The sequence below is a fragment of the Mustelus asterias genome, chromosome 12 (genome assembly GCF_964213995.1).
Source record: "Mustelus asterias chromosome 12, sMusAst1.hap1.1, whole genome shotgun sequence".
Taxonomy (NCBI): domain Eukaryota; kingdom Metazoa; phylum Chordata; class Chondrichthyes; order Carcharhiniformes; family Triakidae; genus Mustelus; species Mustelus asterias.
Genome location: NC_135812.1, coordinates 59,083,117 through 59,110,474, shown reverse-complemented (window position 1 = coordinate 59,110,474; position 27,358 = coordinate 59,083,117). Strand labels below are relative to the sequence as shown.

The window sequence follows — 27,358 nt, the reverse complement described above, 5'->3', positions numbered from 1 at the left end:
CATCACTTCGCATTTATCCGGATTAAACTCCATCTGCCACCTCTCCGCCCAATTTTCCAGCCTATCTATATCCTGCTGTATTGCCCGACAATGCTCTTCGCTATCCGCAAGTCCAGCCATCTTCGTGTCATCCGCAAACTTGCTGATTACACCAGTTACACCTTCTTCCAAATCATTTATATATATCACAAATAGCAGAGGCCCCAGTACAGAGCCCTGCGGAACACCACTGGTCACAGACCTCCAGCCGGAAAAAGACCCTTCGACCACTACCCTCTGTCTCCTATGGCCAAGCCAGTTCTCCACCCATCTAGCCACTTCTCCTTGTATCCCATGAGCCTTAACCTTCTTAACCAACCTGCCATGTGGGACTTTGTCAAATGCCTTACTGAAATCCATATAGACGACATCCACGGCCCTTCCTTCATCAACCGTTTTTGTCACTTCCTCAAAAAACTCCACCAAATTTGTAAGGCATGACCTCCCTCTTACAAAACCATGCTGTCTGTCACTAATGAGATTGTTCCGTTCTAAATGCACATACATCCTGTCTCTAAGAATCCTCTCCAACAACTTCCCTACCACGGACGTCAAGATCACCGGCCTATAATTTCCTGGGTTATCCCTGCTACCCTTCTTAAACAACGGGACCACATTCGCTATCCTCCAATCCTCAGGGACCTCACCCGTGTCCAAAGAAGCGACAAAGATTTCCGTCAGAGGCCCAGCAATTTCATCTCTCGTCTCCCTGAGCAGTCGAGGATAGATGCCATCAGGCCCTGGGGCTTTGTCAGTTTTAATGTTCCCTAAAAAACCTAACACTTCCTCTCTTGTAATGGAGATTTTCTCTAACTGCACTGCACTTCTCCACTGCAGTACTGAGAGAGAGCTGCATTGTCGAAGGTGGTATCTTTCAGACCAGACGTTTAACTGAGACGTGTTAATAAGATCCCAAAGGCTGGGAGGTTCTCCCTGATATCCTGGCAATAATCCCCCTCAATCACCGCCTCTGAAATGGATTACCTGGTCATTATCACATTGCTGTTTGTTAGATCTTACTGTGCACAAGCTAGAATTCTTACATTACATCAGTGAATACACTTCAAATGGTACTGCACTGGATAAGGTTGGGAAAGGTGCTATATAAATGCAAGGATGGACACTAGTCCACACCAAGAGAGGTGGAGTTTACAATCTCAGCCTTGCGGCTGTGCCCATTAGAGAGTGAAGTCAGTAAATTGTGGCAGTGTTGAAGGAAGTGATAAATTCTCCCAAAGAGTTTAATAGTCAATGAACAGAGCAGGAAAATTCTTTCCTAATGTAATTAAAGTTCAAATCAAAGAGCGATACGGATACTGTTTCAGAGGTTGCTGTCTCACTTTCTTTATTATTAACACTGAAAACATTATTGCTAAAACACACATTGGGTGTGATCTTACCAGCCGTTCATGCCACGCTCCCACTGCAGCGAAGACGGAGATTCTGGCAACAAGCCATTTCTCTGATTCACTGCAGCAGGGTGGGAAAATCCCGCTGGTGTGAACACTTGAAAAATTCCGCCCATTATTTTTGTAACAATTTAGATCAAAGTGCAACTTCCATTCAACCAGTTAAACTGAACATTATTCTTCAACAGGTAATTAATGATTGCAATATCATGGATATAAATATTTCTAAAGTTAAATAAAACAGGAGACATTCAGTGCAACATAATTGTGGTTTAAAGTTGAAGTTTGAAACTGCTGTAAAATTGATAGTGAAGGTAGGATTGACTCGTAGCATTGTGTAGAGACATTAATAACCGATTCCTGCTTCAGTCAGTCTGGACATTGTTAGATGGTCTCTTTGTTAAAGATGCTGATGACAGAAAGGCTTTATGATCAGTTGTGGTTTTTATTTGTTCTTCGTATCCGTTACCCATCGCTGCCCAGTGAAGGTCTTGCTCAAACCTTCTCCTTGACTCTCTGCAGTCCCACGTGCTAAAAGTGCTCCCAGGATGCTGTTCAAGGAGAGAATTCCAGGATAGTAATCCAGTGAGAATCTGGAAACAAAGCTATGGGGCTAAAATTCTGCAGTGTAAGGAATGAGGAAAACTGTCCCAGTCAGGATGATGGTCTTCCTAAGGCATTGTCCTGTTGTGATCGATGTGGTGACAATAGAAGATACTGTCAAAATTAGCTGGGTGAATGTTTTTCATTTATCCTTTCATGGGATGGGGATGTCGCTGGCTAGGCCAACACTTATGGCCCATCCCTAATTTGATTTGATTTGATTTATTATTGTCACATGTATTAGCATTCAGTGAAAAGTATTGTTTCTTGCGCACTATACAGGCTGTTCATAGAGAAGGAAAGGAGAGAGTGCAGAATGTAGTGTTACTGTCATAGCTAGGGTGTAGAGAAAGATCAATTTAATGCGAGGTAGGTCCATTCAAAAGTCTGATGGCAGTCCTTGGGATAATGTAAGATTAGTCCCTGTACCTCATGTAGATCTTAGAGGGCTAGCAATGGGATGGGTGGATAATGAGATCAATAGCAAGAGATATCAGTGCATATAGGGAGCAAGTCATCCTTTCCTGAGGTTCTCTGGACTTTTTGGTTGCAAATTGTAATTATCCTCGATTCCTCTTACATCCTGCAGACATTGGAAATCTGAAAATAAAAACTGTTCTGACCAAACGCCATTGACCTGAAACATTAACTTTTTGTTTGTGTCCACAGATGTTCCCAGACCGACTGAGTGTGGTCTTTTGTTTATGTTCTAGTTAGATATGATTCGCCTGAACTTCTCCATGAGTGAGTTCCACATTCTAACCGCTCTCTGTCAGTGTGTCGCCGTGGACAAATGGTGACCAAAACCAGTTTGCTTTTCCCAACTTGCAAAACGCAGCCAGAAATAGAAATGATCCCCATCGGAGAGAGCCTCCCCTAACTCAGCTTACAGATCTGGAGAGATGTTCCCAGAAATATCCAAAAGGCGGGATACACGGGCTCCGTGAACACTGTCTTGAATCTGTGGATTAGATTCATGGTGCTGCTGATCGCATAGAAGTCCAGTGTCCCCTCGGGATAGTCGAGGTAGATCCCGATCCGCCGGTGCCTGCCTGAGTGTACGGTGACCTCCTGTTTGTTGTGGAGGGCGGAACACTTGCTGTTGCTGTACACCAGGCACCAGGAGAGGTTGTTCCTCCCAATCAGGCTGCACATGTTCGACCCTTTCCGCTTGATTCCTCCGTAAGTGATCCCAATTCCCGCCCAATGTCCGCTCATTTCCACCTCCCAGTAGCAGCGGCCCTCCGAAACGCTCTCAGCACACAGCACTTGAGGGAAGCTGCTGAACCTGTCGGGGTGTTCAGGGTAAGGAACACTGTCGGGGTCAACGTCTGTCACCGTGCTACAGTTATCCGACAGGAGGAGGTGCTTGTGTGCTGTGTTGGGGTCAAATGTCAGCTGGAGAGCATCTGGAGACACAAGGGAAAATGATTAGTGCAGCAAACCTCATAAAGGCCGTTCCTTTTGAGTTCCCAATGCATTCATTGGGTCATAATCCTGGCCAGCACCTTCACTGGTCCACTAGATATCTCGCCTGATTTTCCTTCCCTTATCTTAGAATCATAGAATCCTACAGTGCAGAAGGAGGCCATTCAGCCCTTCGAGCCTACACTGATAACAATCCCACCCAGGTCCTATCCCCATAACCCCATGTATTTACCTGCTAGTCTCTCTGATACTAAGGGGCAATTTAGCATGGTCAATCCACCTAACCCGCACATCTTTGGAGTGTGGGAGGAAACCGGAGCACCCGGAGGAAACCCACGCAGACACGGGGAGAACATGCCACTCAGCATCTCAGCAGCCAATCAGATTAAAGGATTTTCACAGACACACAAACATGAAGTTATAAGGAATGAAATCACTTTAAGAAATGATCACACTGAGTAAATTAAATATTGGGACATCCACTTGCGGTGAAGGTAGAAGCTAAAATATTCTGAGAAGCTTCTTTATTTCTAATTTAGTGTTAGAATTTAACAGCATTCCATTTTATTGAGTCAGTTCCATTGTTTATGGAATGTTATTGTGATGGCCCCCAGGATTCACTGATTGATTTCCCTGTAGGACTCATTGCATGTGAGCTCCCTGGGGATTGGTAACTAACTCACCAGGTGGAGACGTATACGCAGGCCTGTATAAAGCAAGCCCCTGAGCGGGACCATTGTCCCAGTTGGGACCTGTTTCTGTTCACCACAGGTTTGTGGTTTTACTTTACTTTGTGCAATAAAGCACTGTTCCTTCACAGCTGATTCTTGGAGTGATTATAGTTACTAATCCGATCATTAGTAAAAACCCAGTTATACCTGATTGGACTCGTCACAACATCTCAGGGGGTTTCTAAAGGTGTGGGAACAGGAAAGTTAAAATTCTTGTTGATGTCAGTGACTGGGATTCTGTGAGTGGAGGGTAGTGGGTGGCGGAGTGTGGCCTGTCTGTGTCTCCAGTGGCAGTCAGCTACTTCAGGATTGCTGCACTAATCATGTAGCAGATATTGTGAAGGTGTGGTCAGGCAGTGGATACTAACAATTCATTAATACCCCATTGCAGTGGGAGACACAGCCCCTTCTCACTGCAGGGGGAGACATTGAGCCCCTTCTCACTGCAGGGGTAGTCACAGCCCCTTCTCACTGCAGGGGGAGACACTGAGCCCCTTCTCACTGCAGGGGGAGACACTGAGACATTTTCACTGCAGGGGAGGCACTGAGCCCCTTCCCGCTGCAGGGGGAGACACAGCCCCTTCTCACTGCAGGGGGAGACACTGAGCCCCTTTTCACTGCAGGGGGAGGTACTGAGCCCCTTCTTGCTGCAGGGGGAGACACTGAGCCCCTTCTCACTGCAGGGGGAGACACTGAGCCCCTTTTCACTGCAGGGGGAGGCACTGAGCCTCTTCCCGCTGCAGGGGTAGGCACTGAGCCCCTTCTCACTGCAGGGGGAGACACTGAGCCCCTTCTCACTGCAGGGGGAGACACTGAGCCCCTTCCCGCTGCAGGGGGAGACACTGAGCCCCTTCTCACTGCAGAGGAGACACTGAGCCCCTTTTCACTGCAGGGGGAGACACCAAGCCCCTTCTCACTGCAGAGGAGACACTGAGCCCCTTCTCACTGCAGGGGGAGACACTGAGCCCCTGCTCACTGCAGAGGAGACACTGAGCCCCTTCTCACTGCAGGGGGAGACACTGAGCCCTTTTCACTGCGGGGGGAGACACTGAACCCCTGCTCACTGCAGGGGGAGACACTGAGCCCTTTTCACTGCAGGGGAGACATTGAGCCCCTTCTCACTGCAGGGGGAGGCACTGAGCCCCTTCTCGCTACAGGGGGAGACACTGAGCCCCTTCTCAGTGCAGGGGGAGACACTGAGCCCCTTCTCACTGCAGGGGGAGACATTAAGCCCCTTCTCACTGCAGGGGGAGGCACTGAGCCCCTTCTCACTGCAGGGGGAGACACTGAGCGCCTTCTCACTGCAGGGGGAGGCACTGAGCTCCTTCTCACTGCAGGGGGAGACACTGAGCCCCTTCTCGCTGCAGGGGGAGACACTGAGCCCCTTCTCGCTGCAGGGGGAGACACTGAGCCCCTTCTCGCTGCAGGGGGAGACACTGAGCACCTTCTCGCTGCACGGGGAGATACTGAGCCCCTTCTCGCTGCAGGGGGAGATACTGAGCCCCTTCTCACTGCACAGGGAGACACAGCCCCTTCTCACTGCAGGGGGAGACACTGAGCCCCTTCTCACTGCAGGGGGAGGCACTGAGCCCCTTCTCACTGCAGGGGGAGACACTGAGCCCCTTCTCACTGCACGGGGAGACACTGAGCCCCTTCTTGCTGCACGTGGAGGCACTGAGCACCTTCCCGCTGCAGGGGGAGACACTGAGCCCCTTCTCACTGCAGCGGGAGACACTGATTAACGCTCAGGATTGGAAGCTCCAGCTCCACTGAAATTCTGAGGAAAATGAACATCCCTTAAACTGTGCGGAGGGACCCAATCAAAGCAGGGACTTTACTGATCTGTGAGGCTGAGTTCCCGTGTGATCATTTTCTAACATATTGACAAATGCCCCATATTTCATGGCATTGTCCCTGATTTTGTCTGTTTGCCCATGTTCTGTAGGAATTCCTTTATTCCCGTGTTGTGGGAGCAGCCTGTGGGAGGCAGATCCCGGGAGTCTCAGCTGAATGATTTGAGCAGGACTGAGTCAGCTAGCTGTAACTTTCTGGCTCCCCAACATCACATTTAGGGGGTTTCCCATTGATGCTGTGGGGCATCCCTCCAGGAAATTCCCAGGGTAAGAGTTTCCCTGGCAATTGTCCAGAAGTGCTAACTTCCCCTGGGAGCCATCCAGCAAAGTGATTTAAATCACTAGGTTAGGTGGGTTGGCCATGCTAAATAGCCCCTTAGTGTCAGAGCGATTAACAGAGTAAATACATGGGGTTACGGGGATAGGACCTGGGTGGGATTGTTGTTGGTGCAGGCTCGATGGGCTGAATGGCCACCTTCTGCATTGTAGGGATTTTGTGATTCTAATTTCAGATGGTTCTGACAGTTTTACGCTGATAGTTACTCTGAGAGTGTTAGAAAAAATCCCCCCCCCCCTCTGCCCAACTGGTCAGCTAGTGGGGAAAAAGAGGTGTCGCCTTACTCACTGTGCTGCATTTGTACCGCTCTGCTGCACCCAGGGGGTGAGCTTCTCTGCTTCTGCCCACCCTCAGCCAGCTTGAGTGAGGGCAGTCGGGAGAGACAGGGGCCTGGCAGTTCCAGCAAAGGACAATCCCTCTGGGGTGACGAGCCACTGTGATTACCGGAAGTTACGGGTCAATATGTTGCGACACCACAAGATGAGATGCAAGTTTTCGTTCCTCTAAGTCACAGCTGCTGTCACATTGCAATAAAGCAGCACTGCCCGCAGACCGCTCCCAGTCCCACAGCCAAGTGCCTCTTATTTTATTTCATATGAGATGGTTGCCCTGGTTACTCAGATAGGCAGCATTAATAAGATGCATACATACATTGTAAATAATCTGCATTCTGCTTGCAGCTGGACTCAGGCTTGGCTTCCACGGAACATACAACTGGTGGGTTGGAGGACACCGACCTCTCAGTATCTGTGCACAGGACAGAAATCTAATTCAATACACTTGTTTCTTTGCCACCACTCCCAGGCCAGGTACAGCACGGGGTTAGATACAGAGAAAAACTCCCTCTACACTGTCCCCATCAAACACTCCCAGGACAGATACAGCACGGGGTTAGATACAGAGTAAAGCTCCCTCTACACTGTCCCCATCAAACTCTCCCAGGACAGGTACAGCACGGGGTTAGATACAGAGTAAAACTCCCTCTACACTGTCCCCATCAAACACTCCCAGGACAGATACAGCACGGGGTTAGATACAGAGTAAAGCTCCCTCTACACTGTCCCCATCAAACACTCCCAGGACAGGTACAGCACGGGGTTAGATACAGAGTAAAGCTCCCTCTACACTGTCCCCATCAAACTCTCCCAGGACAGGTACAGCACGGGGTTAGATACAGAGTAAAACTCCCTCTACACTGTCCCCATCAAACACTCCCAGGACAGATACAGCACGGGGTTAGATACAGAGTAAAGCTCCCTCTACACTGTTCCCTCAAACACTCCCAGGACAGGTACAGCACGGGGTTAGATACAGAGAAAAACTCCCTCTACACTGTCCCCATCAAACACTCCCAGGACAGGTACAGCACGGGGTTAGATACAGAGAAAAACTCCCTCTACACTGTCCCCATCAAACACTCCCAGGACAGATACAGCACGGGGTTAGATACAGAGTAAAGCTCCCTCTACACTGTCCCCATCAAACACTCCCAGGACAGATACAGCACGGGGTTAGATACAGAGTAAAGCTCCCTCTACACTGTCCCCATCAAACACTCCCAGGGCAGGTACAGCATGGGGTTAGATACAGAGAAAAGCTCCCTCTACACTGTCCCCATCAAACACTCCCAGGACAGGTACAGCACGGGGTTAGATACAGAGTAAAGCTCCCTCTACACTGTCCCCATCAAACACTCCCAGGACAGGTACAGCACGGGGTTAGATACAGAGTAAAACTCCCTCTACACTGTTCCCTCAAACACTCCCAGGACAGGTACAGCATGGGGTTAGATACAGAGTAAAGCTCCCTCTACACTGTCCCCATCAAACACTCCCAGGACAGGTACAGCACGGGGTTAGATACAGAGTAAAACTCCCTCTACACTGTTCCCTCAAACACTCCCAGGACAGGTACAGCATGGGGTTAGATACAGAGTAAAGCTCCCTCTACACTGTCCCCATCAAACACTCCCAGGAGAGGTACAGCATGGGGTTAGATACAGAGAAAAGCTCCCTCTACACTGTCCCCATCAAACACTCACATTGTCTGTATCTTTAAGATCTGGTTGGTTGTAGAGATTCGCATTCTAATCAGTATTCTGTAACTTGACTTTGTGTCTCTGTGCCCTGTTTGAGAGCAGATTTCCACTCCATCTGCCGAAGGAGCAGCGCTCCGAAAGATAATGGTATTTGCTACCAAATAAACCTGTTGGACTTTAACCTGGTGTTGTTAAAACTCTTACTGTGTTTACCCCAGTCCAATGCCGGCATCTCCACATCATGCCCATCAAACACTCCCAGGACAGGTACAGAATGGGGTTAGATACAGAGTAAAGCTCCCTCTACACTGTCCCCATCAAACACTCCCAGGACAGGTACAGCATGGGGTTAGATAGAGAGTAAAGCTCCCTCTACACTGACCCCATCAAACACTCCCAGGACAGGTACAGCACGGGGTTAGATACAGAGTAAAGCTCCCTCTACACTGACCCCATCAAACACTCCCAGGACAGGTACACTGCAGATTTAAATACAGAATAAGAAAATGTTGGAAATCATTGTCTGAAATAAGAGTCACTCTTTGATTATCAGGAGCCTTGTATTGTTGTCCGGTGAAGTTCAATACATTGACTATAAAAGCGTTTAGTTTTTATTCAGATTTTCAACATTTGGCCTTTTCTTTCACTCTTTCCAGAGAGTATAACCCTAACAGATCAGCTGAACAGACAGACTGAGTGCCATACTCCATGGCCCATCCAGTGTGAAATCTCCCACTGCCCACCACATCTCCCGATGCTTCCTCAGAGCCAAGCTGCTAGTTCAGTGCGAGTTAACTGCCCAATACAAACCCCAGCGAGACAACCTCAAACTCACTTCAATAGGAAACCTTACAAGCAGCAGAGAGCAAGGGCCCTTTTAAAGCCTGTTGCATTTGGGTTGGAGCACGAGCTGTGAATGTGCAGGGAGAACACATTGTCCTAATTTACCACTCGATGTTCCCATTAAACCTGGGCCTGTGATTTGGTTATGCAAACTTCCACATCTTGTCCATGCCCTTTCTCTGGCATCACAGAAAGCAAACCAAAGGGAAGGGCTTACATTTCTATAGCATCTTTCACAATCTCAGGATGTCTCCAAATGTTTATTAAGCATTGAAATACTTTCTGAAGAGTAGTGACTGCTGTAAATTATTTTTTTATTCATTCGTGGGACATGGGCGTTGCTGGCTGGCCAGCATTTATTGCCCATCCCTAGTTGCCCTTGAGAAGGTGGTGGTGAGCTGCCTTCTCGAATTGCTGCAGTCCATGTTCTGTGAGTTGACGCCCAGTGCTATTAGGGAGGGAATTCCAGGATTTTGACCCAGCGACTGTGAAGGAACAGCGATATATTTCCAAATCAGGATGGTGAGTGATTTGGAGGGGAACTTGCAAGTGACTGTGTTCCCATGTATCTGCTGCCCTTGTCCTTCCTGATGGAAGTGGTCATGAGTTTGGAAGGTGCTGTCTAAGGATCTTTGGTGAATTGCTGCAGTGCATCTTGTAGATAGTACACACTGCTGCTACTGAGTGTCGGGGGTGGAGGGAGTGGATGTTTGTGGATGTGGTGCCAATCAAGCGGGCTGCTTTGTCCTGGATGGTGTCGAGCTTCTTGAGTGTTGGAGCTGCACTCATCCAGGCAAGGGGTGAATCTTCCATCACAACATAGGGAAACATGGGGCATTGCTCACAACAAGGTCTCAAAAATAAATGTTTGGAATACTGGTCACATGACAGAGTGGAATCCATAACCCAGCAGGAGTCACCCCAGACCCATCTCTATGGAGAAGGGGGAATCTGGGGGGGTGGGAGGAGGAAGGTGTAGATTGCGTGCTGAGGGAATGACCAACATTAAACACAATATCACTGTCAATGATATTTCGGGATCCTAAGGAAGAGAGGCAGGGCACTTCGACACTACCTTGGTCACTTTGCTTATGTCTCTCCCTCAATACTCACAACCTGCAGAATATTTTGTAGCACCATTATTCTGCTGTAATGTTTTGTTAACCTACCATGGCTGAGCAGCCTTGCCCAAGACTACTGGCAGTGAGTGCCAACTATGGCAACGATGAGGCGTCTCAGAAGATTCTTAGCCTCTGTTTCCCTGTCCTGCCCTCTACCCAAACACACCACCAGCTGACCTCCACCTTTCCAACCATCCCTGCCCAGCCACTACCAGGTAAGGTGGGGATGGGGGGGGTTGGAGGGAGAGGGGGCTGGTGGGAGAGAGGGGGTTGGAGGGAGAGGGGGCTGGTGGGAGAGAAGGGGTTAGAGGGAGAGGGGGCTGGTGGGGGGGTTGGTGGGAGGGGAAGGGTTGGTGGGAGGGGTTGGTAGATGGGGGGTTGGTGGGAGGGAGCGGGGTTGGTGGGATGGGGTGTTGGTGGGGGGGGGTTGGTGAAGGGGGGGCTGGTGGAAGGGGGTGAAGTTGGTGGGAGAGGGGGGGTTGGTGGGAGAGGGGGGTTGGTGAGAGGGGGGTTGGTGAGGGCGGGGGTTGGTGGGAGGGGGGTTGGTGGGAGGGGGGTTGGTGAGAGGGGGGTTGGTGGGAGGGGGGTTGGTGGGAGTAGAGGTTGATGGGGGAGGGGGGTTGATGAGAGGGGGGTTGGTGAGAGGGGGGTTGGTGGGAGGGGGGTTGGTGGGAGTAGAGGTTGATGAGGGAGGTGATGGGGGGGGGGGGGAGTTGGTGGGAGGAGGGGATTGGTGGGAGGGGGGTGTTGGTGGGAGTCGCGTGAGGTGTGGGTTTGTTGGGTGGGATGAAGAAGGGAACAGAAGCCACCTCCTCCCACACCGCAGCATGGGTGGCCGTGACATGAAGCGACTGACCTTTGGACACTTCTGCCTCCAGATGTAGATCGAAGCAGATGTGCAGTTGCTCTGTGATATGATTGGACAGTTCAGTCATGGCGTTTTCCACAGCGGAAAATTTGACATTAACCTCACAGTGAGGGAAAGGTTCTGCCTCCACAGGCTTGTTCAGTCTCCGATATTCCTGGAACATTAACAGTATTACTTCAATAGAATCATGAGGTAAATATTCTCAACAGAGCTGCAATTTAAATTAACGTGCAAATCTCTCCATAGGAAGCAAGCTATTAGAAAGAAAAGTACAATTTTCACTGTAATTGTGTGTTATCTTCACCGAAACTCTTCAAATGCAGCTGGATTCAATGGCCGCCACAGTGGGCCATTTCCGGGAATCCCGGCAGGAGTATGAGCGAATCAGGCACTAAAATCAGCTTCAGGGTTCCCAGGTCCAGCAGGGAGCAGAGCCAATCAGAGGCCCACAGCTCTACCGTACCAGCAACGCCACCAGGAGCAGTGTCCATTGGTGGGACCGCAGGATCTCTGGGAAAAGAAGCAGTCATGGAGGGCTGAAGGAGAGGGAAGGAGAGGGGCCATGCCACCTGGGACCAGTCAGGCCAGCAGGGGTGGGGACATCAATTTAAAAGGCAGGGGGATGTCTTGGGCACAGGCTAGTGGGATCCACCACCCAGGCCACAGCAAGGTGGCCAGGTATACCTCAACTTGCCAACATGGTGTGGTCCCCCCTCACGCTGCTTGTAATGTAGCAACAACAGTGAACTGAAGTCCTTATGTGGCCCTTAACTTGCTACATAAGGGCCTCAATTTGCTCCCGGGAAGGAAGGGGGTGTCACTGAATTCTACCCAATGAATTATGATTGTTGTGTAAGCAAACACACCAGACATTTCTCTCAAAACAAGATCCCACAGCCAGTAAAGAGATCAAAGTCCAGTTAGTGTGTTTATTGGATAGGTTAGCTGCAGGGAAAATGTTGACCAGAACATTTTCTTCATCAAGTGGTGCTAACGTTAATGTTAGTCATCCCAGGCAGCTCATTCTATTGGACTGGGATGAAGCCCCATGAGGCAATGGCTTTGGAGTAGATGTTGCTGTCTGGGGACTGTGACTGGAATGGCAGTCGGGCCAGTTTTACAATGAGCAGGCTGCCTGAGCAGGCAAAGTGAAGATTAATCCATTGACTTTGCCTCTCCCTCCTAGTTATCTCCTCCACAAGAGGAAACATTCTCTCTGAACCCACTCTATGAAAACATTCAATAATTTTACACCTCTGTTAGGTCACCCTTCAATCTCCTTTTTTCAAGAGAAAAGACTCTCAGCCTGTCAATCCTTCCTCATATTTATACCCACACATTTCAGGCATCACCCTGGTAAATCTTCACTGCGCCCTCTCCAGTATCTCGATATCCTTTTATAATGTGGTGACCAGAACTGCCCCAAAATTCAATACAGGTTTAACATAACTTCCCTATTTTTTAATTCTATCCCTTTAGAAGTAAAGTATTATACTTAGTTTTCTAAAAGCAAAATACTGTGGATGCTGGACTCTGAAACAAAAACAGAAAATGCTGGAAAATCTCAGCAGGTCTGATGGCACCTGCGTGGAGGGAATAAAGTCAACAGGTCATCCAGACTTGAAACGTTGGCTCTATTCTCTCTCCACAGGTGCTGTCAGACCTGCTAAAATTTTCCAGCATTTTCTGTTTTTGCTTAGTTTTCTATTCTTTGACCTTGCTAACCTGTCACACAACTTCCAGTGATTGGTGTAATTATATTCCGTAATGGTGGCAGTTAAAGGTGAACGGTATTGGTCTGGGAGTGGAGTCACCTGTAGCCTGGGTGACAGCAGACTCCTGGTGCACACAGTCCTTGCTTCACCTGGGTGAGGGCCTTTACCTGTAAGACTAGCAGGTTGTCATCACTCTCCAGGGCAGCCTCCAGCTGCAACCTCCTGTCCTGCAGTCCAGCAAGGCTCTGCTGTAATTGCTTCATGGAATCCTCGGCCTGGCTCACTGCAGCTTCCTCCTGTCCATCGAGAAATCCCAACACTTCCTTCTGCGCCTTCTCAATGGTTTTTGCCAGCTCGATGCACTTATCCCTGGCGTGTTCTTTAACCTGCAGCACCGCACCCTGAGTTTAAAATAGTCACAAATACATAACTCAGCAGATTAATCACAGCTGTGCCACTGCCTGTGATATCAGGGTGCTCGGGACTGTGAGGGTTAATGTGGGTCTGGGGGACACAGTACCACCAACATTATGATGCAGAGTGTGATGTGGGAGGAATAGAGTCCAGTGATGTGTCTGGTAGGAGTTGGCATGAAGATAGCATTTAGTCAGGACTGTATCTGTATATAATAATAAAGTTACTGTTTAAGTTTATTTATTAGTGTCACAAGTAGGCTTACATTAACACTGCAATGAAGTTATTGTGAAAATCCCCTAGTCGCCACACTCCGGCGCCTGTTCGGGTACACGGTGGAAGAATTTAGCATGGCCAATGCACCTAACCAGCATGTCTTTCGGACTGTAGGAGGAAACCGGAGCACCCGGAGGAAACCCACGCAGACACAGGGAGAATGTACAAACTCCACACAGACATTGACGCAAGCTGGGAATCGAACAGGGGTCCCTGGAGCTGTGAGGCAGCAGTGCTAATCCACTGTGCCACCGTGCTCCTCCATATTGTTCAACCATACAAGCCTCTATACCTCTTCATGAGACAATATGCAAACTTACAACACTGTCCAGTTTAAACCTGGCAGCTTCTCTTACTTTAATGGAGTCAACCTTTTGCTGTAACTTTCCGATCTCGCCTGTCGTCTCCTGCAATTGTTGGTTCACTTCAGTCTTTCGGTCATGGAGTTCTTTCTGGAAAATCAGAACATTAAACAACTCAGTCAGTCAGTGACACCAGGTGCTGAATGGATGGGGTGGCTGCGTCCATTAAAACTCAACATAATCTCTCCTATTCACACTGTTTCCCTGACTTCAATAGCATGGAACTCCCTACTTCCTTCAATCTTTTCTTCCATAGAGATGCAGTCAGGTACCAGGCTGGAAGGCAGCACTGTAGATTGCCAAGCCTGTTCTAATGTCCAAACAAACACCATGTGCTTTTCTCCCTGGGTTCTGAGGCATATCAGCAGGCTGCTGGATTGATTGCAAGCTGGAACAAGTTGTATTGACTGTGGTTAAGCCAGTTCTAGAATATAGGAGGCGATTCTCCCAAAAGTGCTGAATTGTCGAGAAAACTGGTCTAGATCACGACTGTTTTTTCAGTGCAACTTCAGACTCGAATCTCCGCACTCTGTGCACTGCAGAGGTCCCAATCGTGAATCTCATTAAAAACCCAGGGGGCGGGGCCTATTCACGCCAGAGTCTGACAGCTCTGGAACTCTGCGCATGATGTGGAGATGCCGGCGTTGGACTGGGGTAAACACAGTAAGAGTTTTAACACCAGGTTAAAGTCCAACAGGTTTATTTGGCAGCAAATGCCATTAGCTTTCTGAGCGCTGCTCCTTCGTCAGATGAAGTGGAAATCTGCCTCCATCTGATATCCAGCAGATTTCCACTCCATCTGAGGAAGGAGCAGCGCTCCGAAAGCTAATGGTATTTGCTACCAAATAAACCTGTTGGACTTTAACCTGGTGTTGTTAAAACTCTTACTCTGCGCATGCACAGTGGTCCCGATCTGTCAGTCTCCCCATTTGCTGGCCAGCTCGACCTCTGGCCAGCTCGACCTCTGGCCAGCTCGACCTCTGGCCAGCTCGACCTCTGGCCAGCCCGACCTCTGGCCAGCCCAGGACCTCCGCAGTGCTGGCCCTCCTGACACCACCACAGTTCAATCGTGGTCCCCGCAACAATTCCCAGGCCAGCCCCGACCCCCCTCCCCCCATCCAGGAGCCCCCCGCATCCAGCAGTGGCGATTCCCCCCACCTCCCTCACCCCAGCAGACCCCCTTCCCCCACTGACCCCCCCCCCCGCCCCGGGGTCAGACCTCCCCCAGCAGGAGGAAGTCCCGCCCAGCAGAGCACTGCACCCCTCCCCCCCAACCCCCCAGCCCGCTCCAATTGCTGGCCTCCCTCCTGCCCAGACCGATCCCATGCAGAGTGGCAGTGGGACTCCCGCCCACACCAATCGCCCCCTAGGCCCCGCCCACAATAGGCCCACCCCTTTGGCACTGCTCCATGCCTGGTGGGCAGTGCCAAGTTGCCCCCTGGGCATGGGCACTTTGCCCTTTGAGCAGCGCTGGGGGCACAGGCTGGCATTGCCAGGGTGCCCATGCCGAGGGGGCACCATCCCCCACCGCCCGATCCCCTGCGGGGCCCCTGATTGCCCCACCTTCACTCCGGCGGGGTCTCCTGCTAGTTGCCCGAACATGGGGAGCTAGTCTGAACCCTGCCAGAATGAAATACTCCTGGCTGAGTGGGAGATGCTACCGGGCCTGGAGAATTCCGTGCCGGGCCCGATAATCACATGTAAAATACATTTAAAATACATTTTAAAAGATTTAAATTACTTAACTCTCTCCTGGCCGGTTTCCAGTGCGGTCCCGACTGCGACTGACCCTGGCTCTAGGAGACGTTCGGGAACGCATGCACGAATCCCGCTAAATGGCCAACACGCGATTCTCCCAACCAGACCTACCAGAACATTTGCAGGTCGCAATGGGAGAATTGCCCCATAGGGTGTGGACCCTATTTCTGAAAGGGATTTGATACAAAATTGCTCAGTCGCTATCATTAATTACTTCCCTCGTAACTCTTAATTTTAAAAAAAACATCATTAGTGTTATGTATGTTGGGGCATAGCCCCTTTAAGGAAATAGGTCATGTGACCTGGGTTATGGGTGAGCTGGTTGGGAACCGCCCTGAGTGGGCAGCCAACATTTGGTGTGTGGAGCCAGTAGACTGAATTAAAATCTGTGTTCCCTGACTGTCAGGTAGTTCTTGAGGAGACCTCAGTACTAAGAGATTTAACAATTAGTTACAAAACATAAAAGCATTGTGACCAACACAAAACTAACAAATCACAATGTTGGGGAAAGTGAGCTGTTTCCCAAACCTTTCATAAGTAGCCATCACTCAAACTGCCTCAATTAAATCACCAGTTCCACTGCTGCATCAGCCTATATGTTGCCGAAACCCAGATCTACACCTTTACCAACCCCTTTGTTCCATTATCTAAATGCAATCTTGACCAGTCTCCCACTTTGTACCTTCTGTTCACTTTCAATTCCTTTATAATTCTGTTGCTTGTGTCCTAACTCTCACTGTGTCATGTTCTTCCAGTACCCCTGTGCCTGTTGATCTACATTGCATTGTGGTCCACATAGACTTCCAACTTCAATTCTTAGCCATGTTTAAATCACTTCATAGCCTCACTCCTCCCTATCCCCTGTCTGAAACTGTCTACATTCCTACAATCCCCTCAGAATCCTTTGTTTCTCTGACTCTGGCTGTTTCCCCCATTTCTTCACTCCTCCATTGCGAACATGTCTTCAACTGTTAGATATGATGCCCTGGAATTCCCCTGGAACCTCGTGGCCTCTCCACTTTCTTCATCCCCAAAAGCACCTCCATCAAAACCAACTCCCTGACCACGGTTTTGATCAACCTTGCCCTTCTTTGACTAAACATCTACTTTTGTCCGCTTGCACTGTGACATGCAGCTGGATGGTTTGCTATGGGAAAGGCACTATGTAAATGCACATTGTTGTTGAGCCACTGGACCTTGGGGTTAAGCAGCAAAACAAGTTGCCAATTAGCATATGGGCAACAGTTCCAACACCTTAGCGATTTCAAAGCTTTCCAAAAAAGACATTTACAGTAATCCTAGCCTATGGTACAGCTCAGATTCCCATTGCCTCAGGTGACAAGGATCTAATCTCTGGAATTCTTGCCCCAAACCTCTCACTGATCTCTGACCTCATTGATCAAGCTTTTAACCAATGGCCCTGGTGTCTCATGAGGTGTTTTGGTGTCAAACTTTGTTTGAAAGTTTTCCAATGACTTTGTTAAAGGTGCTATATAAATGTAATTTGCTGATGATAAAAAGCGTATTTGGAGGAGGGAGTGGATGCTGAAGGTGGTGGATGGAGTGAGGATCAAGCGGCTGCTTTGTCCTGGATGGTGTTGAGCTTCTTGAGTGTTGTTGGAGCTGCATTCATCCAGGCAAGTGGAGAGTATTCCATCACACTCTTCACATATGTCCAGTAGATGGTGGGCAAGCTTTAGGGAGTCAGGAGTTGAATTACTAACCATAGAATTCCTAACCTCTGACTTGCTCCTGTGGCCACAGTATTTATTTGGCCGATCAAGTTAAATTTCTGCTCAATGGTAACCCCCCAGGGAATTGATGATGGTTGATTCAGTGATGGTAATGCTGTTAAACATCAAAGAGAGATGGTTAGATTTTCTCTTGTTGGTGTTTGTTGTTGCCTGACACTTGTATGGCACAAATGTTACTGGTCACTTATAAGTGCGAGTTTGAATGATGTCCAGAGCTTGCTGCATATGGACACAGATTGCATCTGTATCTGAGGATGGCATTGAACAAATGGTATTGAACACCAGAACACAAATCTTTTAAGATAAGGAGAAAGCTTCCATATATTTAATACCTTTCACATACCTAGAATTTCTCACACCAATGATCTACTCTTGAAGTGTGGCCATTCATTTTATAGGAAAATACAGTCATCAGTTTGAACACAAGTTCTGACTAACAGCACTGAGTTAGTCTCTTGTGTTGTTGTTTTCAGGGTTTGTGTTAATCTGGAGCTTGGAGAATATGTCTCTGTTCTTCATTTAGTGGCATGAGCAGGTTTACATTCAAATAAACAGGTAAACAAAACAGAGCTAGGGTTTAAAGGGAATATTAGGGAGGGCTTCTTCACGCAGAGAGTGGTGGGAGTGTGGAATGAGCTGCCGGATAAAGTGGTAAATGCTTTTAACATTTAAGAAAAACTTGGACGGGTTCATGGATGAGAGGGGTGTGGAGGGATATGGTCCAAGTGCAGGTCAGTGGGACTAGGCATAAAATGGTTCGGCACAGACAAGAAGGGCCAAAAGGCCTGTTTCTGAGCTGTAATTTTCTATGGTTCTGTGGTTCTATGGTTTAACTTCTCAAACTATAGCACTTCTGACATTGCAGCATGTCAGACGGTGCAGCACATCTGACAGAGCAGCACGTCCAACAGTGCAGCATATCCAACAGTGCAGCATGTCAGACGGTGCAGCACCTCCAACCATGCAGCAGCTCCAACAGCACAGCTAATCTGACAGCGCAGCACCTCCAACCACGCAGCACGTCCGACAGCCCAGCACTGCCTCAGTATCAGTGTCAACATAGATTATTTGTTAAAGTGCTGCCCTGTGGTTTGAACCTATAATTTCTAACTCACGGGTAGAGTCACCATTTAGCTAAACTGACACTGATATCAGTTTAGTATTTTCTTAAGTGGAGTTGTATAATCCACTTGTCTCCAACACCCCAGCAATGCTCAGTGAGGAGCTGTATACTCTCAGACACAGTTCTATATATTAATGACTCAAACCACTGGATTACATTCTAGCCTGAGTGTCCATCATACTATCAATATATATATCTCAAGAATCGTCCAATAGATTCCAGCCTGTAATTCACTCCTTGGTAGCTGTAATTCTACTTATAAACTTCCTGAGTCATTCAATGAACACTCAATGGTCATTTCCCACTGACAGATAATGTAATCAGATACCTGACACATGATGACATTTGACTAAATGTAAATTACCAAAACGCTGCAACTTTTCCAGTAACCAATGACTCAGGACAAATGACTTGTTAATCAGTAACATGGATTATGTTGATGGAATTGTCAAATAACACAACGCAGTGGCAAATAAAGGCAAGCTCGTTGAAGAGCCAAGGTTCTCTTATTTTAAGTACGAGGCTGACTTTTGTCCTTCCTGAACGCTGATTATTCTCCTTCTGATTTTTGCTTTCTCTCCTGATTGATCTTCCCCGGGTTATCATTCCAAGACTGCCAAGACTCTTAGGCCGGAGTATTACCACCGTTCACATTGGTGGAATTTTCCCATCCCGCTGCAGTGAACGGAGATTTGGCTGGGCACCAAATTCTCCGACCTCGTGCAGCAGGAGCGTGGCGGGAATGGCCGGTAAGATCGTGCCCCGAGAGTAATGCAATTTCCTGGATCACCGCTGGATAATTCTGAAACAGTTACAGGGGGTGGTCATTGCAATCAGATTTATTTATTATCACATATCTGAACCCATCGAGGCCCTTGTTGAAATTCCAGCCTGTAACTCACTCCTAGGTATCTGTTATTCTAGATATAAACCATTCAAACCCCTTGCAGATCACTCCCAGGTATCTGTCGTACTATATATCAATCGCCCAAATCCCTTGAATAGATTCCAGCCTGTAACTCACTCCCTGTAACTCACATAGGCAAATATACAACAAGTAACCATTCATTGCGAGGGGGATTGATTACAAAAGTAGGGAAGTTGTACAGAGCACTAGTGAGACCATATCTGGAGATTTGTGTACAGTATTGGTCACCTTATTTAAAAAAGGATGTAAATGAATTGGGAGCAGTTCAGAGAACGTTTATGAAACTATTACCTGGAATGGGCGGGTTGTCTTATGAGGAAAGATTGGACAGGCTGGGCTTGTATCCGCTGGAATTTAGAAGAGTAAGAGGCGACTTGATTGAAACATACAGGGTGGAATTTTCCACTCCCCCTGCGGCATGTTTCGCGGAGGTGGCCTGCCAGTGGCTGGCGGCTGATCTTCTGTATCCCGCCGCTGTCAAAGAGGTTTCCCATTCTAGGCAGCCCCCACTGCCCAGAAATCTGCAGAGGGGGATCTCCATCGGCAGGACCGGGGGATCCCACTGGCAAGGTCAGCCGGACAATTCCGCCCATAAGCTCCTGAAGGGTATTGACAGGGTGGATGTGAAGAGGATGCTTCCTCTTGTAGGAGAATCTAGAACTAAGGGTCACTGTTTAAAAATAAGGGATCGCCCATTTAAGTCAGTGATGAGGTAATTTTTTTTCTGAGGGTGGTGAGTCTCTGGAACTCACTTCCTAAAAAGACGGTGGAAGCAATGTCTTTGAATATTGTTAAGGCAGAGGTGGATGGATTCTTGGTGAGCAAGGAGGTGAAAGGTTATGGGGGTAGCTTGGTGCAGACTTGAGGTGACTATCAGATCAGCTATGAACTTATTAAGTGGCGGAGCAGGCTTGAGGGGCCGAATAGCCTACTCCTGCTCCTTGTTCATATTAATTATTCTACATATAAACTACTTAAATCGCTAGATTAGTTCCAGACTGTAACTCATTTTGTGGTATTTGTTTTTCTGTATACAACCCCTCAATTTAATTCCAGCCTATAACTCACTCCCTGGTATTCATTATTCTATAAATAAACCACCCACACTCCTTGATTAGATTCCAGTTTGTAACTCACTCCCGGGTATCTGTTATTCTATATATAAACCACCCCGAACCCCTCGATTAGATTCCAGTCTGTAACTCACTCCCGAGTATCTGTTATTCTATATATAAACCACCCCGAACCCCTCGATTAGACTCCAGTCTGTAACTCACTCCCGAGTATCTGTTATTCTATATATAAACCACCCCGAACCCCTCGATTAGATTCCAGTCTGTAACTCACTCCCGGGTATCTGTTATTCTATATATAAACCACCCCGAACCCCTCGATTAGATTCCAATCTGTAACTCACCCCGGGTATCTGTTATTCTATATATAAACCACCCCGAACCCCTCGATTAGATTCCAATCTGTAACTCACGCCCGGGTATCTGTTATTCTATATATAAACCACCCCGAACCCCTCGATTAGATTCCAATCTGTAACTCACTCCCGGGTATCTGTTATTCTATATATAAACCACCCCGAACCCCTCGATTAGATTCCAATCTGTAACTCACTCCCGGGTATCTGTTATTCTATATATAAACCACCCCGAACCCCTCGATTAGATTCCAATCTGTAACTCACGCCCGGGTATCTGTTATTCTATATATAAACCACCCTGAACCGATCGATTAGATTCCAGCCCGAAACGCACTCCCGAGTGTCTGATACTCTATATATAAACCACCCTGAACCCCTTGATTAGATTACAATCTGTAACTCACTCCCGGGTATCTGTTATTCTATATATAAACCACCCTGAACCCCTCGATTAGATTCCAGTCTGTAACTCACTCCCGGGTATCTGTTATTCTATATATAAACCACCCTGAACCCCTCGATTAGATTCCAGTCTGTAACTCACTCCCGGGTATCTGTTATTCTATATATAAACCTGCCTGAGCCCCTCACTTAGATTCCAATCTGTAACTCACTCCCGGGTGTCTGTTATTCTATATATAAACCACCCCGAATGCCTCGATTAGATTCCAATCTGTAACTCACTCCCGGGTATCTGTTATTCTATATATAAACCACCCTGAACCGATCGATTAGATTCCAGTCCGAAACGCACTCCCGAGTGTCTGTTACTCTATATATAAACCACCCTGAAAGCCTTGATTAGATTCCAATCTGTAACTCACTCCCAGGTATCTGTTATTCTATATATAAACCTGCCTGAGCCCCTCACTTAGATTCCAATCTGTAACTCACTCCCGGGTATCTGTTATTCTATATATAAACCACCCCGAACCCCTCGATTAGATTCCAATCTGTAACTCACTCCCGGGTATCTGTGATTCTATATATAAACCTGCCTGAGCCCCTCACTTAGATTCCAATCTGTAACTCACTCCCGGGTATCTGTTATTCTATATATAAAGCTGCCTGAGCCCCTCACTTAGATTCCAGTCTGTAACTCACTCCCGGGTATCTGTTATTCTATATATAAACCACCCCGAACCCCTCGATTAGATTCCAATCTGTAACTCACTCCCGGGTATCTGTTATTCTATATATAAACCACCCCGAACCCCTCGATTAGATTCCAATCTGTAACTCACTCCCGGGTATCTGTTATTCTATATATAAACCACCCTGAACCCCTCGATTAGATTCCAATCTGTAACTCACTCCCGGGTATCAGTTATTCTACATATAAACCACCCTGAACCGATCGATTAGATTCCAATCTGTAACTCACTCCCGGGTATCTGTTATTCTATATATAAACCACCCCGAACCCCTCGATTAGATTCCAGTCTGTAACTCACTCCCGGGTATCTGTTATTCTATATATAAACCACCCTGAACCGATCGATTAGATTCCAATCTGTAACTCACTCCCGGGTATCTGTTATTCTATATATAAACCACCCCGAACCCCTCGATTAGATTCCAATCTGTAAGTCACTCCCGGGTATCAGTTATTCTACATATAAACCACCCTGAACCCCTCGATTAGATTCCAGTCTGTAACTCACTCCCGGGTATCTGTTATTCTACAAATAAACCACCCTGAACCCCTCGATTAGATTCCAGTCTGAAACTCACTCCCGGGTATCTGTTATTCTATATATAAACTACCTTGAACACCTCGATTAGATTCCATCTGTAACTCACACATGGGTATCTGTTATTCTATATATAAACCAACCCAAACCCCTTGATTAGATTCCAGTCTGTAACTCACTCCAGGGTATCTGTTAGTCTACATATAAACCACCCTGAACTCCCTGATTAGATTCCAGTCTGTAACTCAATCTCAGGATTTTGTTATTCTATATATAAATCACCCTGAACCCCTCGATTAGATTCCAGTCTGAAACTCACTCCCGGGTATGTTATTCTATATATAAACTACCTTGAACACCTCGATTAGATTCCATCTGTATTTGCCAAATATTAACGATAGAGGGTTGGCAGCAGGAGAAATACAATTAATGTTACCAGAGAGGCAGTGCTGGGTAGACTAATGGGACTGAAGGTGGACAAGTCCCCGGGTCCGGATGGAATGAATCCCAGGGTATTGAAAGAAATGTCAGAGGTAATAGTGGATGCGTTAGTGATTATTTATCAAAACTCGTTGCATTCTGGGGTAGTACCGGTTGATTGGAAAACGGCTAATGTTACGCCGCTGTTTAAAAAAGGAAGGAGACAAAAGGCGGGTAACTATAGGCCGGTCAGCTTAACGTCTGTAGTAGGGAAAATGCTGGAATCCATTATTAAAGAGGAGGTAGCAGGGCATCTGGATAGAAATGGTTCGATCAATCAGACGCAGCATGGATTCATGAGGGGAAAGTCGTGCTTGACGAACATGTTGGATTTTTATGAAGATGTGACTAGGGCGGTTGATGGAGGAGAACCGGTGGATGCGGTGTTTTTGGATTTCCAAAAGGCGTTTGATAAGGTGCCCCATAAAAGGCTGCTGAAGAAGATTAGGGCACACGGAGTTGGGGGTAGTGTGTTAAAGTGGATTGGGGACTAGCTATCCGACAGGAAGCAAAGAGTCGGAATAAATGGGTGTTTTTCCGGTTGGAGGAAGGTAACTAGTGGCGTGCCGCAGGGATCGGTACTCAGGCCGCAACTATTTACCATTTATATAGATGATCTGGAGGAGGGGACGGAGTGTAGCGTAACGAAGTTTGCAGACGACACAAAGATAAGTGGAAAAGTGAATCGTGTGGAGGACGGAGAAGATCTGCAGAGAGATTTGGACAGGCTGAGTGAGTGGGCGAGGATATGGCAAATGGAGTATAACGTTGATAAATGCGAGGTTATACACTTTGGAGGAAATAATAACAAATGGGATTACTATCTCAATGGAAACAAATTAAAACATGCTACCGTGCAAAGGGGCCTGGGGGTCCTTGTGCATGAGACGCAAAAGCCCAGTCTGCAGGTACAACAGGTGATCAAGAAGGCAAATGGGATGTTGGCCTATATTGCGAGGGGGATAGAATATAAAAGCAGGGATGTCTTGATGCACCTGTACAGGGCATTGGTGAGGCTGCAGCTGGAATACTGTGTGCAGTATTGGTCCCCTTATATGAGGAAGGATATATTGGCATTGGAGGGAGTGCAGAGAAGGTTCACCAGGTTGATACCGGAGATGAGGGGTTTGGATTATGAGGAGAGGCTGAGGAGATTGGGTTTGTACTCGTTGGAGTTTAGAAGGATGAGGGGGGATCTTATGGAGACTTATAAGATAATGCGGGGGCTGGATAGGGTGGAGGTGGAGAGATTCTTTCCACTTAGTAAGGAAGTTAAAACTAGAGGACACAGCCTCAAAATAAAGGGGGGTCGGTTTAAGACAGAGTTGAGGAGGAACTTCTTCTCCCAGAGGGTGGTGAATCTCTGGAATTCTCTGCCCACTGAGGTGGTGGAGGCTACCTCGCTGAATATGTTTAAAGCGCGGATGGATGGATTCCTGATCGGTAAGGGAATTAAGGGTTATGGGGATCAGGCGGGTAAGTGGTACTGATCCACGTCAGATCAGCCATGATCTTATTGAATGGCGGGGCAGGCTCGAGGGGCTAGATGGCCTACTCCTGCTCCTATTTCTTATGTTCTTATGTAACTCACACATGTGTATCTGTTATTCTATATATAAACCAACCCAAACCCCTCGATTAGATTCCAGTCTGTAACTCACTCCAGGGTATCTGTTAGTCTACATATAAACCACCCTGAACTCCTTGATTAGATTCCAGTCTGTAACTCAATCCCAGGTATCTGTTATTCCATATTTAAACCACCCCAAACCTGTCAATTAGATGCCAGTCTGCAAATCACTCCCTGAACCCCTCGATTAGATTCCAGCCTGTAACTCACTCCCGAGTGTCTGTTACTCTATATATAAACCACCCCGAACCCCTTGATTAGATTCCAGTCTGTAACTCACTCCCTGAACCCCTCGATTAGATTCCAGTCTGTAACTCACTCCCTGAACCCCTCGATTAGATTCCAGTCTGTAACTCACTCCCTGAACCCCTCGATTAGATTCCAGTCTGTAACTCACTCCCTGAACCCCTCGATTAGATTCCAGTCTGTAACTCACTCCCTGAACCCCTCGATTAGGTTCCAGTCTGTAACTCACTCCCCTGTAAGCATTATTCTATATATAAACCAGCAGAAACCTGCCATTAGATTCCAGCCTGCAACTCACTCCTAGACATCTATTTATAAACGAGTTGCAAGCGACTGTCTCAAGTTCTTGTTGAAGCAGGAACAGATACAGAATAAAATGATTAAACCAGTGTTGGGGAATACTGAGCCTGGAAATCTATATCCAGACTTGATTCTGATCGGGAATCTCATGGAAACACATGGATTTAAATCAATGCCATCCGTAAAAACTGAGAACAAAGAGCCTTTTTAAAAAGAAAATCGCACATGCTTGAAATTTGAAATAAAAACCGCAGGGGCTAGAAATACACAGCTGGTCAGTCAGCAAATGATAAAAAGCAGGCAGGAACGCAGCGGGGATACCTCAGGTATGACTCGCCCAGTTTGGTTCTAATGGCAAACAGATCTGTATCAAATTCCTTTCTCAATAGAGTTTAACTCCTTCACATGCACCGAAAACTTCCATTGCTAGCAGCAAAACGGGTGATTTCAACACAGTCGTCACAAAGGGTTTTGTTTGCTTTCTTTCTATACTGTGCCTGTCCTGCTTTACGTGTTTGTAGATGGTGTCCGGAATTTTAGCGCCTTGCCCACCCTGGAATCGGGGCTCACAGGACGGCTCGCAGAACGGAAACCTCTGTTGGTCTCGGGCAGGATTTTACAATCTTGCCTGAGCGAAGTTGTAAAATCCCTCCCGGCCACATTTTACAAAGCATATTTCCTGTACCTTCAATTCATTCACTTGCTCCTCCACAGAAACAGTCTCGTGCTGTCTGTGTTCGTTGATGGCACACAGGCAGCAGACGCACACCTGATCGGTCCTGCAGAAGACCTCGAGAGGTTTGCGATGGATCGGGCATTTCCTCCTCTCGATATCCCTGACTGGATCGATGAGTCGGTGATCGCTGAAGACCGGGTTGCTGCCGTGGGGCTGCAGGTGGACCTCGCAGTATGACGCCATGCAGACCACGCACGACTTGACGGCTCTGAGCTTCTCGTTAGCGCAGAAATCGCAGAGGACATCCCGGGAGCTGGCGGGATCCTGAGCGGCGGAGGCAGGGTCAGCATTGGAGAAGTCCTCCACGATCTCACACAGGATAGTGTTCTTGGAGAGGGGAGGCCTGGAGCTGAACGTTTCCCGGCACTGAGGGCATTTGAACGCCTCCGAACTGCCCTCCTGGTGCCAACATCTTCCAATGCACTCCATGCAGAAATTGTGGCCGCAGGGGATGGTGGCAGGAGATTTCAGGAGGTCCAGACAGATGGCGCAGGCTAGCTTTGCTTCTGAGATGGAAACTTTCGACACCGCCATTCCTCAGGGAAAGAGAGAGAGTAAAAACCCAACCCTCACCAAGTCTGGGCAAGCAGAGAACTGAAAGAGAAACTTGGAAACAGTCCTGCGAGTTAAGTTAATGATTCACAAACATTTATCTCGAAGCAATTACAGTGGATTAATTCAGTAACTCAAGATCTGTCTCAATAGCAATGGCTTCCTTATTATTTTTCTGCTTTAACGTTCTTTAAAAAAAACCCTTTTGTTTCAACATAACCAGGAACTCCACCCATATTTAATATCCAGTTTCACAAGCCAGCTACCGACATTCCTGTAGGTTTTTATTGGAATGACATCTGTGCCTGCCTGTAAGCTGTACGGTAATGGCTTAAAGGGGCAGTGATTTCATCTTCCTCCCTATTTCTGAGCTTGAACGATACAGCCGCACAGGCTTAGCCATATACTGGTGATCAGAAAAAGGACTTGTGTAAGAACGTGGAATGGTGATAATTGATAAACCAGTCAAACTTTGGAGAAGTCCTTGTTGTGGATGGATATTACACCCACACATATAAAATAGGTCATCAGGAGGGGGTGTTAGAGGAATGTCAGACGGCTCATGTGAGTCCTATAGATAGAAAAGAAAGACAAGCACTTTTCACAACCACCAAACATCACAAAGCGTTTTACAGACAGCGAAATACGTCTTGAAGCGCAGTTACTGTTGTTTTAATTCTTTCTTTTA

The 27,358-nt window shown here is 47.6% G+C and overlaps 1 protein-coding gene across 1 annotated transcript; it reads right to left on the bottom strand.

The window, feature by feature from the left end:
* Window positions 1–1,360: 1,360 nt before the first annotated feature.
* On the bottom strand, window positions 1,361–27,358 carry LOC144501508 (E3 ubiquitin-protein ligase TRIM16-like). The gene is made up of 6 exons (XM_078225302.1): window positions 26,068–27,358; window positions 14,032–14,127; window positions 13,153–13,386; window positions 11,259–11,424; window positions 7,052–7,147; window positions 1,361–3,460 (listed from the first exon to the last, which is right to left on the bottom strand). Exons 1-6 carry the CDS (start codon window positions 26,650–26,652, stop codon window positions 2,928–2,930), a joined length of 1,710 nt encoding a protein of 569 aa, XP_078081428.1. The 5' UTR covers window positions 26,653–27,358; the 3' UTR covers window positions 1,361–2,927.